At 48.5% G+C, this 16,554-nt stretch overlaps 2 protein-coding genes across 3 annotated transcripts; both read right to left on the bottom strand.

The window, feature by feature from the left end:
- Positions 1-564: 564 nt before the first annotated feature.
- On the bottom strand, positions 565-4,666 carry LOC142774201 (uncharacterized). The gene is made up of 3 exons (XM_075874597.1): positions 4,161-4,666; positions 1,498-2,014; positions 565-902 (listed from the first exon to the last, which is right to left on the bottom strand). The coding sequence occupies exons 1-3, from the start codon at positions 4,479-4,481 to the stop codon at positions 643-645; spliced, it is 1,098 nt and encodes a 365-aa protein (XP_075730712.1). The 5' UTR covers positions 4,482-4,666; the 3' UTR covers positions 565-642.
- A 2,633-nt stretch (positions 4,667-7,299) lies between these two features.
- Positions 7,300-10,323, bottom strand: LOC119181350 (uncharacterized). 2 transcript variants are annotated; one of them, XM_075875364.1, is made up of 2 exons: positions 10,177-10,323; positions 7,300-8,407 (listed from the first exon to the last, which is right to left on the bottom strand). In XM_075875364.1, exon 2 carries the CDS (start codon positions 8,347-8,349, stop codon positions 7,345-7,347), a length of 1,005 nt encoding a protein of 334 aa, XP_075731479.1. In that variant the 5' UTR covers positions 8,350-8,407; positions 10,177-10,323; the 3' UTR covers positions 7,300-7,344. The 2 variants fall into 2 exon arrangements, with proteins under 2 accessions (XP_075731479.1, XP_075731480.1); XM_075875365.1 differs by lacking the exon at positions 10,177-10,323 and adding an exon at positions 9,160-9,319.
- Between the last annotated feature and the right edge of the window lie 6,231 nt (positions 10,324-16,554).

The following is a 16,554-nucleotide window of genomic DNA, read 5'->3' as shown; positions in this document are numbered from 1 at the left end:
GAAAGCATTTAACCTGATGAGGGCGTAGTTAGGCTGATGATGATGACGACGACGACGCATAGGCGTGCCCATAAGTTGTTCACAGCTTCGCTAGCCATCTACCTTCACAGTCATTTTACTTCGTACTTGCCACACAAGCAATATAGCATAAAATGCAGACCCAAACCTCCACATTGAAGCGTGGGAGGCTGCGATCTCCAAGCCGGACCTCATCGACTAACGCCTATAGACTCGTCGCGCGGGACCAGCAGGCGATCCAAGCCAGAGGGTTCCTGGATAAGGGACCCCTCCACATACTTTTTGACCACCTAATAAACGTTTTTTTTTCTCTTTCCTGCATAACCTCGCTATGAACGAACACTAAACGATTGAAGTAGTCTGTGTAGATGTTTCCAGAAGCATGGCTCATAAATTTCTTTAAAGAAGTACAATGGGAACACTTTTCATGGGACAAAGGCAGGTGCGCGGTCGGGGTCTTCAATTATGACTACGCCTCGGGCCAGCCGTCGCTATGGTTCACAATCAGCTGGCTTTACTTTGCTGCGATCTCAAGAGACACGACGCTAATGGGCATTAAGCGAGAATTTATTGCCGCTGGAAAACAGTTATGAAGGAGCGGGCGGCGGACGGCGAACCTCTTGGCTACTCTTGGGGCACCAGGATGAGGACAAGCGTGGAGGTGTAACCGGGCAGGCCCTTGAGGAGGAGGTGCTGCATTTGCGGTGCCAAGCCGGCGTTCGTGATTGGCTGAGACATGACGATGGGTGCCGGCGTGCCTGGGATTGCGGGGGAGCTCGAGATGCCCTGCATGCCAGGCGATCCGCCCTGCAGGGTCTCCATGGCCTGAAGCATGGGTTTCGATGCCCGGGACGATGCCGGCATTAGCGCGTTCAAGGCGATCTCTGCAAAGCCGAAGCAAGATACGGCACTATAAGGTCAAGGTATAAGGTCAAGAAGAATAGCACAAAGCACTGAAATTATCATCGCACGTAATCGTAGCTTGTTGGGGTAAAAATGCGACAGGTACGCTGGGGTTGGTGTAAAGTGCGACATGTACGACAGGTACATTAGCATTTCATAATTAAATTATATGCTAATGTACGTGAATGAAACACTGTGCCAGAGTAATGCCTAATATAAAGGGAGAAGACGTAAAACTAAGGGGACAGTACGCGCTTGTATTGCCCACTTGTATTGCGCTTGTGTTGTCCATTTGGTTTCCCCCAACATTGTATTACGCATTAACTGTGGCGCAGTTTCTTAATCGCGAAGAACGAACTAGCCCAATACTCAACTTAGCTAATGTCCGTCCCATTAATTCAGGAGCCCCACGTTACCAATCAAGGTAACATTCGAAGCGCAACAATAACAGGAAGCATGTCCCTTTTACTATGCGCAGTGTCACCAACTTGCCCAAGCAATCGCATCGCTCAAGATAGACCTTGTTTTGCCGCAGTTGTAAGCTCGCTCGACGAAATGTTTACGCTGTACACTCACGTGACTTTTGCTGGCCAATTTGTGGGCTGCTCGACATGAGGTTGGCGCTGAGCAGTCCCATCTGCGGGTTGGAAGACATCGATCCGGTGAGCATGTTGTTCGTCATTCCCAACTGGTTTGCTCCACCCAACTGACCCATGCCCATAAGCTGGCCCGAGCCCTGCTGTCCCAGCATGCGGTTCTGCTGCTGAGCCTGCAGAGCGGCCAGCAAGTTGGACTGCTGACCAAGCAGGCTGGACTGTTGCCCAACCAGGCCGGACTGTTGTCCGCCGAGCAGGCTAGACCGCTGGCCACCCAACAGGTTGGAGGCGGCCTGCTGTTGCGCCAGCAGGTTGTTTAACTGCGATTGCTGTTGCTGCTGCAGACCCATGCCGAGATTGACACCGATAGACATGTTTCCGGGGGGCGCTCCTATCGTGGCTTGACCCATGAGGCTGGGCACGTTCTGCTGCATGCCGGTTATGCTCTGTGGTAATCCTTGGAGACCCTGAAGTCCCGGGAGTCCGCCCATTGTTCCCTGTCGTGGCACATAAAAACAACAAAAAATAACACCAAAAATCACGTAACTGAAGTCTTATTCCACTGAACCACATAATTTCAAGGTAGCACATACGGAGAAAAAATGGTGGTTCAGCAAACGTGGGTAAGATTAGTAGTAGTACATGGATTTACTTAAGCTACGTTCCTTCGACTTCTTGTGGCTTTGTATGGCCCGCAACCGCTTTGTCGCAAGACACTGTTGAGCAGTCCAGCTTCGCTACTTTCAAGTTTTAGGATGACGATCGATTCATATCAGCTCCCTAGATTCGCAACGAGACATTTTTTCATCCGAAAGGAAAACATAAACACGACTATAAACAAATCTATAAGTGCGTTCAAAGCCACTGATTCGAAGACTAGGCGAATTCGTTATTTTCAAAGTCGCAGAACATAGAGCACCACTTTCCTCTAGTAAATGTCGTAAAAAATCGAACTGTACGTTAAACATTATATTGACTTGCTAATTCGCTTAGGCGCGATTAAAACAGTAATTTCTCAAGCCCCTAAAATGCTTTTACTGGCCCCTTAACTCAGTTATCACACTGGGTGCATCTCAGGACCACAGAGGGGGCAATCATCCAGAGACCATACTCGCACCCCCGGGATAAAAAAAAAAAAGAAGCCGATAACTTCCAGGGTTTAACGCGCTATAACCACAATAAGGATGACGCAAGCCGTAGCGTGTGCTACCACAAACGTTAATAACCACACATCTTCAATGGCAGTTTGAGGAATTAGCAATCTCACGTGTGGTCCTTGCTTTGTCCCAGTTTGGTTTGGGTTGAATTATTAGTGATTACTCATTCTTACCAGCGCAAAAAGATATGAGGGTACAGAAAAATTTACATAGAGGGCTGTGTCCATTCCCGTGTCTCATGCGCCGATAGGAATTCGCAATCATGGTGTACCTACACATCCAATCACATTCTTCCGTATTACGAACTAGCCTAAAGAATACTTTTTTTTCGGCACGTGCCTTGCTATCCGCTTCAGCTGGTTCCTTGCGAATCACCTGGCTGAACCGGTACACGCTCTCTGAAACTCGGCTCACGCTGACGCTGATACTGACAACGAAAACAAATTTCTATAAAAAAATCACAGCTTTGCCACAATGGCGAAGCCACGAACGCGATGGCAAAAAACTGGAAGGTCACGCGCACAATGACAAGCAGATTTAAATGTGCACCGCGTTTCTCACGCACAAATGACGCACGAAACGTACTCACAGGAACAGATCAACGTGAATAACTGCTTCAGTTGTTACTTCGCTGTGTCTGAAAAGCGCGCCCTTTTCGCAAACGGAGGCTGTGGAACGAATGCAGTGACCTTTGTGTGCCCCGTAACTGCAACAGAATCATTCCAGTGCAAGCCCACCACCAGACAATACGTACTTTTCTCCCCACTGCAAGAAAAGGGCGCGCGATCGAGTGTACACCTTATTCTCTACTCGGGCCAAAATACGCGTGAGAGATGAGAGCCACCGCTAGGCAGCCTACATGAGCACCACCGCCCGCTCACTGCACCATCTTGCTGACAATGCTGAAACCCCAAAAGCCCCCTCCCCCCCCCCCCCGGGATGCCCGTCAACAGCGGTAAGTGGTAGATATAAATAGCTTGCCGTTTGAATGGTGAAGGAGGTACCCTTTGGTGGCGGCTCAGTAATTAACGCCTCGCACTGACGACGCGGAGGGCACACGTTCAATTCCACGCGTCGGAGTCTTTTCTCGATTTTTTCATTGCGTTGTCATATACGGTGCATGACATCAACGCCTACGCTGACGCCGGCGGCGAAAACCAGCGGAGAGTTTCCATATAATTTCTATTGCAGTAAACATAAATTGAAGACGGGAATGTCGACCAAAATCCGAGAAAGTGCGAGCTAGCGGTTCTTATTCTGAAAACGAAGTCACTATATAACACTAACCAAATCTCGTACGAGCCATCACGTAGTTAGGAGAGTACTTGTGGCTGGGCGAGTTGATCGACGTCAAAGGGACACATCAGCGCAAACTGAGAAACATGCTATAGAAACAGCTGGAAGTAGGTCGGGCGCTATTTCTTTTACGAGTATTTCTTTCTTTCGTTACACGTAAACGCATCCCTTTGAATGGGGGGAACGTTACCTGCATTCCCGGTAGCACAGAGCCCAGGGATCCCTGCTGCCCAAAACTTCCGGTTTGCTGGAATAGGTTGGATTGCTGCATTGGTCCCACCGATTGCTGTACCGTGCCCATCACGCCCTGTTGCTGCACGCGCTGCATGTTCTGCAGCACCGGCAGCGCGCTGGAAGACGGGAAGATGGGTCGGGCCCCACCACGGTTCAACCTCTCCCGGCTCAGGTTGACGACGACGGTGGTGGATGGCGTACGGCCGAACGTCGCGCTCCCGGGAGTCGGAGAGCCCGGCGCACCGCTCGGCGGATGAGGGACCATCGGATTCTGCATGGCTCTTCTGGGAGATTTAGCAAAGCTAATCGAAACGTCTTCGCCTAGCCGTTCCCGCGATCTGGACTGGTAGCGGTCTCGGAGGAGAGGTCGTGGCCTGCTTCTCGACTACCGCTGCGCGGTAAGGTTGCCGGGAAGGCTTCGGTGGACGGGAGCCGGGATTCGCCGTCCGGCCCTCAGCGAATCTTGTTCGAATCTGAGTGCGCCCCGTGTGGCACGAGCATCGCGAGGCACCAGCCACTTCGTCGTCCTCGTTTGTGTCCCTATGGAACACGTTCCAAACGAAGTGCGGAAGCATATGTGTCCTGACGTTGTTGATGTAGCCAGACATTCCAGAACAATTCGTGAACTTTAACATTAAATAATGAACACGCTCCTTCGAATTCGGATGTGCTGTGCAAACGTTATTGTAAATATGGCTTAAATAATACTACTAATAATGATCGCGTGTAGAGTTGTACGTTCCAAAACCCTGAAATGTTTATGAGGAACACTGTAGTAGAAAGCTGTGGAAGCTTTGACCATGTGGTGTTCACTTGCACTACCATGATGGTACAGCGGCGGCGTTCGATCGTCCGTCCGTGCTTTCTCACACTCCGCAATCACGTGATGTCACAGCGTAGGCATCCCCTCACACTCTCTCAGTAATGACGTGTGGCACCGCGGCGGCGTCCATTCATCCGTCCGTCCGTGCCCCGTCACACCTTCTAAGCAATCACGTGATGACACAGTGGCGCGCACGGAAACGCTCCTTCATCAGAAGTCTCGTTCGAGCAGTCGAGTTAGTCGGATGGCTCCCAAGCAGCCCGGTGATGATTCCATGGCAAGTTGTTTGGAGAAGCATGACCACGACCTGCTCTATAAACTTATAGAGCAGGTCGTGAGCATGACATAGTCAGTCGAATGGCCAGAGGCTTTCGCTGAACACACTTTGGGGTCCCAGTCTACATATGTAGCTGATCTGTCACTGGAGCTTACCATTCCCTGTCTCTGTAGCTTACCTCAACAAGACGTTATAATCGTGATAGGTGAGTAAAATTCAAATGCGAGTACTGGTTAGCAGCACCCAATATCTTAACGCAATAGTGCTCGTTTCACCGAAACTCCGGCGTAAGTGCCGTTGGTTGTGAGCGAAAAATCAGCGTTGTCCGTGACCGAAAAATCAAAATTAATAGTTTGAAGCAAAATTGCTAGCAGGCCTATAGTTGTAACGAACTCATCTTTTAGTCACCTTGCGCGAGACAAACAAAGGCGAAGCAAGGAGTAAAAACAAACGAGCGCTCGTTTGTTTGTACTCCTCGTTTTGTCCTTAGTTCTTCCGCGTAACAAGCAGGTATACCCCAGAGTCTAACCTCCCTGTCCTTCCTTCTTCCTTCCTCCTCACCCTCTACCCCAGAGCAACGCACATGCTCGAAGTTGCGAAGAAAGAAAAAAAAAAGCTATATGAATGTTAAATAGCGCGAGGAAAGTCATTAAGGCATGCGATATTGCGTGTAAAAGGCATGGGATTGGACCAGGCATCGAAATATGAGCTGCGCAACGAGCGGGCGGTTTAATGTGCCGGCCATGACAAAACGCTCAGAGGCTTAACCAACCATCAGCAGCAGCAACAGTATCAACAAAGGGACCAGATGGGTCGGAGCGCGTGTTGCCTTACGGGGGCAGAGTGGGTGCTTTGCTAATCGGCAGAATAAGTTTCAGCAAAGTGGGAAATTGGCAACTGTACTTGTCGGAAGGACCGAGATCGCAGTTACCAAAATACGATGCCGAGTCCCCCCACTGAATTTTCACCCACACAGGTCTGGTCTGGTATACAGTCACCATTATGCCCCCATTGCAATGAGTGTGAATTTCTTGATAATTTCTTTCTAACGTGCAGATTATTCACCAATCAGAGGAAAAGACTTCTAGACGAACCACTTTTTTTTAGTTTATAATTCGTAGTTATGACTATCAAAAACAAGAGATGGTTTGACCGCTTGCTCAGCAAACATTTTTGCTTTTTTTGTAGTATTATTTTTGAACTACTTTTTCAGATTGGCTTCATTTTCATGCTAGTTTCATTTAAGTATCCTACCGCCCGGTTCTTGGTCCATCCCCCTCTGTGGGTGAGCGCCATCCATAAAAGGTCATCATCATCATCATCATCATCATCATCATCATCACGAACCACTTCGAAGTTGAGATTAAATGTATCCCTTCCGGTTCTTCTTTCCTTTAGGACTACCGTGCTGGGTTGTAGCCAGTAGAGCGTTTGCGATGCCGTTCGCGATTTCCTTCGGGAGACGAGAAGAACGGAATGTCAAGTTCATCGTTAAAAAATTATCAAAATCTAGCAAATTCATTACACACTTAGCATTTCGATATCATGAACATTTCCTTTTAAATAGCAAGACACCGTTCGTTTCATGGCCGATCCCCCATGGTGGGTTGTGCCAGGATAAAAAAGGGACAAACGAACAAACTTGCAATATGCATTCCACAATAGCTTGTGAAGGTCAATGTTGCGCAAACATACTTCTTCTTTGCGGCACGGCCGAGGTTTCAAGGCGATGAGAACAGGGCCCGCGATCATACCCGCGCTTTCTATCCATTTTTTCTTGTTTCCATGAGACGGCCACTAGCGAAAAGTTTCTCAATGTTTTATTTTACGCCCTTAGCAGAATAAAAACAAATGAAATTACCTTTCGTAACTAGGACGGCACAAGGCATTCCAACTGAACTCGTCCTTGCACTAACTTGTCGCGAGCGTCCCTGCTGTAAGCGTATCCTATCTAGGCATGCTCCTAGGACTAATAAAGACTAAGGACGCATGGGCTGAATGGAGCCAATTTGAAGTTTTATTGCTGCGGTTTCCGGATGTCTAAGGGTTCGGTACCAGGATGAGCACAACAGTGGCCGTGTATCCAGGCATTCCTCGCAGAAGGAGCTGCTGCATCTGGGGCGTCAGTCCGGTCCCGGTCAGTGGCTGCGACATGACGATGGGCGATTTGTTTCCAGGTATGGCAGGCATGTTCATTCCACCCATTCCTTGCATGCCCATACCCATTCCTTGCATGCCGCCCATTCCTTGCATGCCCATACCCATTCCTTGCATGCCCATACCCATTCCTTGCATGCTACCCATGCCCATCACTGGCGACATGGGGCGGGATCCGCTGCGGTTGATCCTCTCACCACTCGTGTTGACGACCACAGTAGTCGACGGAGTCTTGAAGGCCATCGGCGGTGAGCCTGGAGGTATGGTGGTTGTCTGAGGACCCATCTGCTGACTCACGTCTCGGGTCGCCATGCCTCCCCACATGCCCATGCCCATGGGCATCTGCATCGGCCTCGGCGGGGCCCAGCGACCATAGCCGTAAGGGTCCTCGTACCCTCCATAACCGCCCTGTTGCTGAGAACCACCACGGCTTCGTGGCGGATAGCAGGTGATGTCCACGTAGAAGTCGTCGTCATACCCGTCGTCGTACATGGATTGTGCCTCGCTGTAGTAACCACCCATCTTCTGCACGGGGCCGGCAGCGCCTTGAGCGTCGGCAGCACCAGGGGCTGAGCCGGCAGCGGGCTTGGCAGCCGGCGAACCTCCGGCAGCCGGTGCAGCGGCCGGAGCGCTAGCTGCCGGAGAAGCCTTGGGCGACGATCCAGCTGAGGAGGCGCCGGATCCTCCCTCTTCGGTCGCAGAGGCCTCTCCCTCAGACTCTTTCTTGGGAGACTTCTTTCCTTTCTTGCCTTTGGAGCCCTTCTTCCCCTTTTTGCCCTTGGAGCCCTTCTTGCCCTTCTTCCCCTTGGATCCCTTCTTCCCCTTCTTGCCCTTGGAGCCCTTCTTTCCCTTCTTTTTCTTCGCATCATCATCCTCTTCCTCGGGCATGGTGCCGGTGGTAGGCGGGAAGCGGCCGAAGCGATGAAAGGGATCGCCTCAGAGGCGGCTGCACAGTAAGAAAAAAAACAAATGTCACGCACAATCAAGCCAACAATTATGAACAATAGTGAAAAAGAAAACAGAAAAGGCAACAGGCATTAAGAACAGTTCAATTAGCAGTGACTGCACGCAAAATATGAATGTCTATCAAACAAACAGCTCCGCGTAAAACATGGTGAACGAGTGGGGTCAGTCGGGCCTCAAGCTAGCACACGAGCTCAAAAAGCCAAGTAATAACCACTGTATTGTCCAGCAACCGTAAAAGCTGAAACCGCAAATAAAACGATCAGGGCGAAAAATAGTTGCGGCCACAAAAAATAATTTTGGTGCCAAGAGAAAAACATCGGAAGAGTTGGCCATCGCTCCACGCAAAATAGGGAAGACCGGGTTGTATCGCGAAAAAGAGCAAGGTGATCGGGCCAGTCAAGCCGAAAGGCATCACGAGAATGAAATCGACCAATCAACCTCTAGATGCTAACCGCCGTGGTAAAAGCTAATAAAAACCGCAGACTAAATGACTACGGCAAAAGCAATAGCCACAAAAGGCAAGAAGTGCAGGCCACAAATAAGGCTAAGTGCCCAGCAAAAAATGCCACGTTAGGCCTCGCGCCTAAGCGCTCGAACGAACGCGCTACGCCTAAGTGAAGACCCGCCCACGTAAGTTAGGCCTAAAAAAATGGTGCAGGGCCCGTACAACGTAGGGCGAAAACGGGGAGAATAAACCAAGAAAGAGGCGAAGAACGCCAGAGGCAGGCTCACCCGGATGGAAGAGGAGAAACCCTGGGAAGCCTAAGCCGCCAGCTTCCCGAAGGACAGCTGGGCTCAAGCTATAGGGGCGGAGGCATCCCCGAACGCGACCGACCGTTCTGACGCTAGTGCTCGGACTGGCCCGATCGGCCGACTCGAGGCCACGAGGGTCACGCGCGCATGGCCGGCCACGAAGCGCCAGCTGCACGAGCAAGCACGCGCTCTCCGCCCGAGGCGAAGAACGCGAAGCGCGCGCCCATAATGATGATGATCACGACGACGACGAGGGCTTTCACCACGCTTTTTTACAGTGCGAAAGAAAAGCATGCGTGGAATGTATCTTTCGGTAACACTATCGAAGAACAAGGGATACAAAGGGTGAAAGACACGGTGTGATGAGCCGTAAAGCAAGGAGGTACGCCTCAGCCAGAGTCCTACCTCCTTTTTACTAAGTAAACACGCATGCTAAGCTAGAGGTGCAGCTAGGGCAAAACTGACTGAAGGGGCAGAATTTCAGCTTTCCGGTAGCAGTACATGCCTCGCAAGAGCTCTTCGGTCGCAAATAAGACAACTGAATAGTAGCTATTAAGCAGTCTGCTGCATGGTGATCGAGCGACGCGCGACAGAGCCAGCAAGGGATGATTGAACGGCGACAAATAGCCAACGAGTCGGTAGCAGGACCAGCCGCTCCCAAGGCTCGGAGTACATCAGAGGACGAGCACGTCGGAGGATACTCCGCGTGACAAACCCCAGCAGCGAACGCGAGGGTCGGTGTAAGTACATTATAACGTTGCGCGCGGCGAATCACGCGTAAGTACAGCTCTTATTCGCGTCACGGTTCTGGATGCCACGATTGAAGGGGCGAGGGAACCGAACGGCCACGTCAACCAAGCACCGATCGCGTCTGCGCCGGTTTGAGGGCGATTTGCGGAGCAAACCGCCTCAAGACGTCGTGCCATGCACGTCGAGGGGGCAAGCACGAGTGCTAAGAGTAGTAAAGCGAGGTATAGAAAGGCGAAGACCACTCACAAGGCGAGGCTCCGGGGCGCCGGGCGGATCCCTGGAGGCTGCTGTGGAACGGTCGACCGTGCCTCGTAGCCCGTGGCAGCCTGTGGCACGGCACGAGCGGCGCTCGTGGCGCGAGCACCCTCGCGATTGTCTATTGCGTTCAAGTGGGAGAAAACGAGAAAGACGAAAATAGATGCTGGTTTCTTTGCTTTTTACAAACTCTTCTGTTCTAAATGGCGCAGATTTTCAGCACCTTAAGTTTCAGTGGTACAGCGCCTGGTGCGCAACCAGACAATTCGAAGTGCCATTCGCTAAATTGCGATGCAGGATTCCACCTTTAAAATTTTATTTATACAGACCTGGTTTTGTTCCTTCCCCTCATTGTCACTATTGTGCACAAGCAGAAACTATAGAGCACTTTTTCACAGAATGCCGCAGGTATCAAAATTTAAGGAAAAAATTTCTAATACCAGCTTTTCAAAAGACGGGCTTGAGCTGTCTGAAACGGTACTACTCTCCCTAGGGGCTTCGGAACTAGGGCATTGCAACAGGGACATATATGGAGCCATATATAACTATATAAAAGAATCAAACCAGCTACCATGCTAATCTCATAAGTACATACTCATTACTTATTTTCGTCTTTAGTCTATTTCATATATTTTACAGTATTTTATTTATTTTGTATCCCACTGCCGCGCGATTCATGGCCGATCCCCCGTGGTGGGTTGAGAAATTCCTCTTGGGACCAACCAACCAACCATTTACGAATGGGCCAGGCTGGGTGCAAATTTATATCAAGCTTGTTTGAATTTCCTACCGAGGTTGCTCTGTTTCACGCACTTTGAATGCTGTTTGCGTTCACCCCTTTTGGCTCCAAATGACTGGTGTCGTCTGCGGGAAGAAGGAAGAAGATTCTGTTTTTGCCGTTTTCTTTTTTCTTTTGACTGGTCCTTTTCAATTCAACTCCCAGATTATACCCATGTATTCATTGCAGAATTATTGGTTATTGTTCTAGCTCTGCGCAAAATTCCATCAACCGAATCACCCACAGTGATCGTTGCAGACTTTCAGTATATATATATATATATATATATATATATATATATATATATATATATATATATATATATATATATATATATATATATGTGTGTGTGTGTGTGTGTGTGTGTGTGTGTGTGTGTGTGTGTGTGTGTGTGTGTGTGTGTGTGTGTGTGTGTGTGTGTGTGTGTGTGTGTGTGTTGCACTTTCTGCAGCAACAAATTTAGCAGTGATGAATGCGTTTCGCCCTCTAATACCGAAAATTTTACAAAAACTTCATTTACTATGAGTACCAGGCCACCGCGGATTATATGTGAGCGCAATGGTGAACTGTTTAGCCACAGTAACCCCCAGTGGACCCTTCCCGGTTCTGCCAGATACGGCTTACGCGCCAGTATTAAGGCTGAGGAATCTCGTTTGCAGAGTGAAAGAGGTAAACTATTATTGGACAAATGTATTGATTTAGCGCATCTGAGGCATTGCTGGAAAAAACAGTGGTGTGTACCTCACCTGTTAGAACTTTCTTACACCAGATTACGCTGTAGAATTCCGCAGCTACATTATCACTTAAACAATGCTGGACTCAGGACCTCCCCGTTGTGCATGTTTTGCAACAAAATTGAAACAATCAAAGACTTCTTTTTATTTTGTCGTCGCTATTATTATAAAAGAAAAAGTCCTGTTTCATAAGTTATAACTAGTAGTGAATGTTCCAATAATTTTATCCCTTGGCAGCACTTCATTAGGTCTGCCACAGAGATATCTGCTCTACTGTGTTCGAATACATCAAAATAACAAAATGGTTACCGTGTTAGTATATCTTTATGTACTCATATTCTCGGTTTGTAATTCGTCGTTATTTCTATCAAGAAGCTTAAATGGCCTGACCGCTTGTTCAGTAAGCATTTTCGTTTATTCGAAGTTTCATTTTTATACCAATCTCCGTGCTTTGTTTTAGTTTCATAGTCCATCACATTAAGCATCCTGCCGCCAGGCTGTTGGTCCATCCCCCTTTGTGGGTGACGCCATCTATATGGCAACATCATCATCATATACATCGTTAGTATGAGCTAGTTTCTTCTTGGCAACAGAACAAAACAAAAATACCTTCAAATCCGATTAACACGCGACTTTAGATCTTTTGTATCCACCTCTTTAAATTGGCTTTAAATTTCCCTCTTTTACTTTTTTTGAAACAATGACCTTTCGAAAAAACCGCAAGACAAAAATGCCATACAAATGCTTTTTTTTAAGTGATCAAGGCACATAGCAGAAATTTTCAATGGAAGCGAAAATGCTTTAGGCCCGTGTGCTCAGATTTGGGTGCACGTTAAAGAACCCCAGGTGGTCGAAATTTCCGGAGCCCTCCTCCACTACGGCGTCACTCATAATCATATGGTGGTTTTGGGACGTTAAACCCCACAAATCAATCAATCAAGCAACATTGCAGGAAACAAAAAAACCACCCGCAACCATGCACATACGTATCTAAATAGGCCGATCCACTGGGTGGGAGAGGTGCCAATCATCCCAGGATCATCATCATCATCATCATAGACCACCAGAGGTATACAGGGGACGTCTACAGACGTCTACATTCCAAAATAGAGCACACGTGCCTCACTCGCATCTACCCCAGGAGCTATCTGTAGCCTCTGCAAACACCAATACACCGGCATAGAATACGTCCTCTGTAAATGTGCGCATACAGCCATAAGCATGCGCAGGCTTTTCGCGGGGTGGGGGGGGGGGGGGGGCGAAGGTTTGTTGCAGCGCCTTCCCCTTCCTGTTAGGTCAATATATGGGGCTTTCTTCGCACCCCCCCCCCCTTTTCCCAAGTCGCAGCGCGCATCAATGTATGCGGCTGACTTTGCATCCCCTGCCTAGGTGACTAGGCAGTCCCCTCCCCCATCCCCCCTGCGGGCGTCTGTGTATACAGCGAAGCTCTTGGACCATAAAAATGCGGACTTCGTTAACGGGAAGCCCTAGGGCTTCCTTTGTCATTTTCCTCGGGACTATCAAATAAGGTTGTAGCCACTGTCATTGAAAATTGTTGGCTAGACGCTCCGATTAGATCGGTACTTTGAAACAATATCAAATCAGGGTCATGCGGCTGGACCGAGATACAGTGGTCCAGGCCAGGCCGACAATCTGCAGTTTTTCAATAAAGCTCTACTACTGTTGCCACCAATTCAGACTATAAAAGCAGCCTTCACTGTTCTGCCTGCCAAATCTCATTCTTATTCTTTTGATGTCTCCGTGCCATAAATTATTTTATCCATCTACCCTACATGTCTCATGTTAGCCTCAAATGTTTGTTAGATTTCTATACTGAAAGAATGCCTAACGGCATAAACAATCACATTATCTAAAATTAGGCCGGTTTCCGCGATGTCCGGGGGGGGGGGGGGGGGTCATAAGTTCCCAGGGCACTTATCCTGCGTACTTCTATGAAAGCGTGGCCTGGTAACTTTTTACCAGTACTGTACATGAACTGAGCTCTATCTCTGAGCCCGAGTCAAGAATCGTAGTTCAGTGGTCACGATGAATGAAGGCCCACTGATGGATATCGTTCAGAAAGTCTAACGGAGATCGGTGTAGCAGTCCGTGAATCCAGCGTTTCTGCTCGGATGGTAGGCCAGGCCTGAGGCCATTCGCAAGAGTGTGGCGAGGACGGTTTAAAGGGGCCCTGCAAAACTCTTCTGTGTAACTATCGAGTGGCTTCACTAAAAAAAAGTCCATTGTCCCACGAATCGACCACCACAAAAAAAAAAGTTTTGAATCCGTTAAGTAACGGAGCAGTTAGAGAGATTTGATGCACGATCTAATTGCTTTCTGGGACTATAGGACTCTATTAGCCATAGTCTTCGGATAGGGAATACCCGCGCCCTGCGTGGCCGGTGACTTCCCGCACGCCGGATGCGTAAATAAATGTTGTTTCTCTCTCTCTCTCTTCTGTCGTACTGACGAGCGCCCTAGAAGCTGAGCAAAGAGGGATGACACGGAGAAAAGAAGTTACGGCAGGCGCGCGTCGTGACATTAAGCATTATCTCTGACCTGCCTCCCAAAGAGTGGCGAGCGCTCTGTAACTCAAACACAAGTGCATGCGTGCGTGATCAGTGCATCTTCAACGAGTTTATCTTGTAGGTCTCCTACAGTGAGTCACGGACAAACGACTACTAAACTGAAGATATCAGCAACAGCTAGCAAAAACCTACAAAAACCTACAAATGCCTCAGCGTTAACAGTCCATTGTGTCATTGCTTTGAAACCAACTCTTTATAGTTAAAAGCCACCCGTTTTTTTTTTTTAGAAGTTTATTGACGTCTATCAACGCGAGCCTCCCACGTGAGCCTTCCCGTAGGTCGAACCTGACTGGCGTGAAACCGGTGTAGTCGGCTTCTTCGCATGCACAGTCTTAACGCGGCAAAGCCCACTTTTCAGCACCAGTTTCAAATGGTCGCGCGACCGCTGCTGGTCGCCGGTGTGCCCGAACCTTAACTTTCAAATGAGCGTGCGTACTTCGAGTGGCAAAGTTTACCCGTGAACATTATTTGATGTATGCAGCACACAAGAAACTATTCTTCCCTACTCTTTAGGATAAAACAAGCAGGGCAGCTATGCTAGCTCGTGCCAAGTTTTTTTTTTGTGTGAATTTACCTCAGTCTTCCTTTTTCTATCGTCTCTCTGTCCGCATCGGTGGCACAGTGGCTAGGGTGCTCGGCTGCTGACCCGAAGGTCACGGTTTCGATCCCAATCGCGGCGCTCGCATTTCAATGGAAGCGATATGGCAGAGACCTGTGTACTGTGCGATGTCGGCGCACGTTAAAGAACACCACATGGCCTGAAATTCCGGAGCCCTTCACTATGGCATCTCTCATGATATCGTGGTTATGGGACGCTAAGCCCCTCATATTGTTGATATTTATCATGCGAAACTCGTTCTGCTGTATTCCCGACGCTTGCTTTCAGTTTGGCAACACTAACACATACACCAACGTACATTAGAAGTGTGGCAGCTTGGGCTAGTTGGTATGGCATGACGATAGTTACAGCGCGAGAACAAAACGACGACACAGAGGCAGAGACACCGTGTCCTTCGTGTCCTTCTTGTCTCTGTGTCGTCGCTTTGTTCTCGCGCCATAACTATCGTCATACCAATGTGCAGTTCGGTTCAGGCTTGTCGAAAAGAAAAATAATTTCTGCTCAATTCAGATGCACGAACTGATGAGTACGCTAACTGGATAGTTCGTAGCACTAAGTTTAGATCACAGTCTTCAATTTCGAATTACATTCATGGGTGCAAAGCATGATCGGGCTTGTTGCTGAATCAAACTACTGCTACTTTTCGAAGTACTGACGACCTGTATATTGACACGCTGCTATAGCAGAAGTGAGAAAAATTGCATGGTTGCTACTGCGTTGAAAGAGAAACATGTGGAGCCATAAAGCACAGAACGAGCAATGTCTCACAACTGAAAGATTTGTTTTAAAAACCATGCAAACAAAGCCAAGCACAACAGACTTGCACAAAAGTGAGAGAATGAAATATGTCGCTTAACATTGCACGTGCTGCCTCACCGCAATGGTCTGGTGGCTAAGTTACTCGTCTGCTGCCCTACAGGTCGCAGGATTGTATCCCGGCCGCGGTGGCTACATTTTCAGTGGAGGCGAAAATGCTGTAGGCCCTTGTGCTCAGATTAGGGTGCACGTTAAAGAACCCCAGGTGGTCACAACTTCTGGAGTCCTCCACTACGGAGTCTTTTATGATCATATGGTGGTTTTGGGACGTTAAACCCCACATATCTATCAATCAACATTACACAGGCCAAGCAGATTTGTAAACTCCCAGTCAACGATATCGATGCATGACTAACGCATGCGTCTACCTGTGAAAGGCTTCGATAACCTCGCGAGTTAATCTACAACTGCGTCTAGATAGTATTTGCACATATATAAAAACAGGCGGGCAATTACACGCACAGCGATGCGACACAAGATGTGACGCATTGGTCATCCGCAAAAGACTGATTGTGCTCCTTCAAGAAAATGTTAACACACCTGCCTCTTTGGCCTATGTACAATTTTACCACAGGGAGATTTTACAGCTTTATTTTCCTTTTTCTATCTTTCTTCAAAATAAATCTTTCAGTTGCAAGAGAATGCTCATTCTGTTCTTTCCAGTTTTACAACTTCGCATCTTTCATCACTGTGCCAATCATACAAATTTCCCAATTTGCTCAACTTTCCATTCTAAACGAAGCAGTTGGTTGTCACCGGTCCTCGATTACTGAAGAAAAAATGGGAAGGCGCTCGAGGCATACAGACAACAGTTGTAAAAACCCTTCTCATTTA

The sequence above is a fragment of the Rhipicephalus microplus genome, chromosome 10 (assembly GCF_043290135.1).
Source record: "Rhipicephalus microplus isolate Deutch F79 chromosome 10, USDA_Rmic, whole genome shotgun sequence".
Taxonomy (NCBI): Eukaryota; Metazoa; Arthropoda; class Arachnida; order Ixodida; family Ixodidae; genus Rhipicephalus; species Rhipicephalus microplus.
This window is presented reverse-complemented; position numbering and strand designations above follow the sequence as displayed.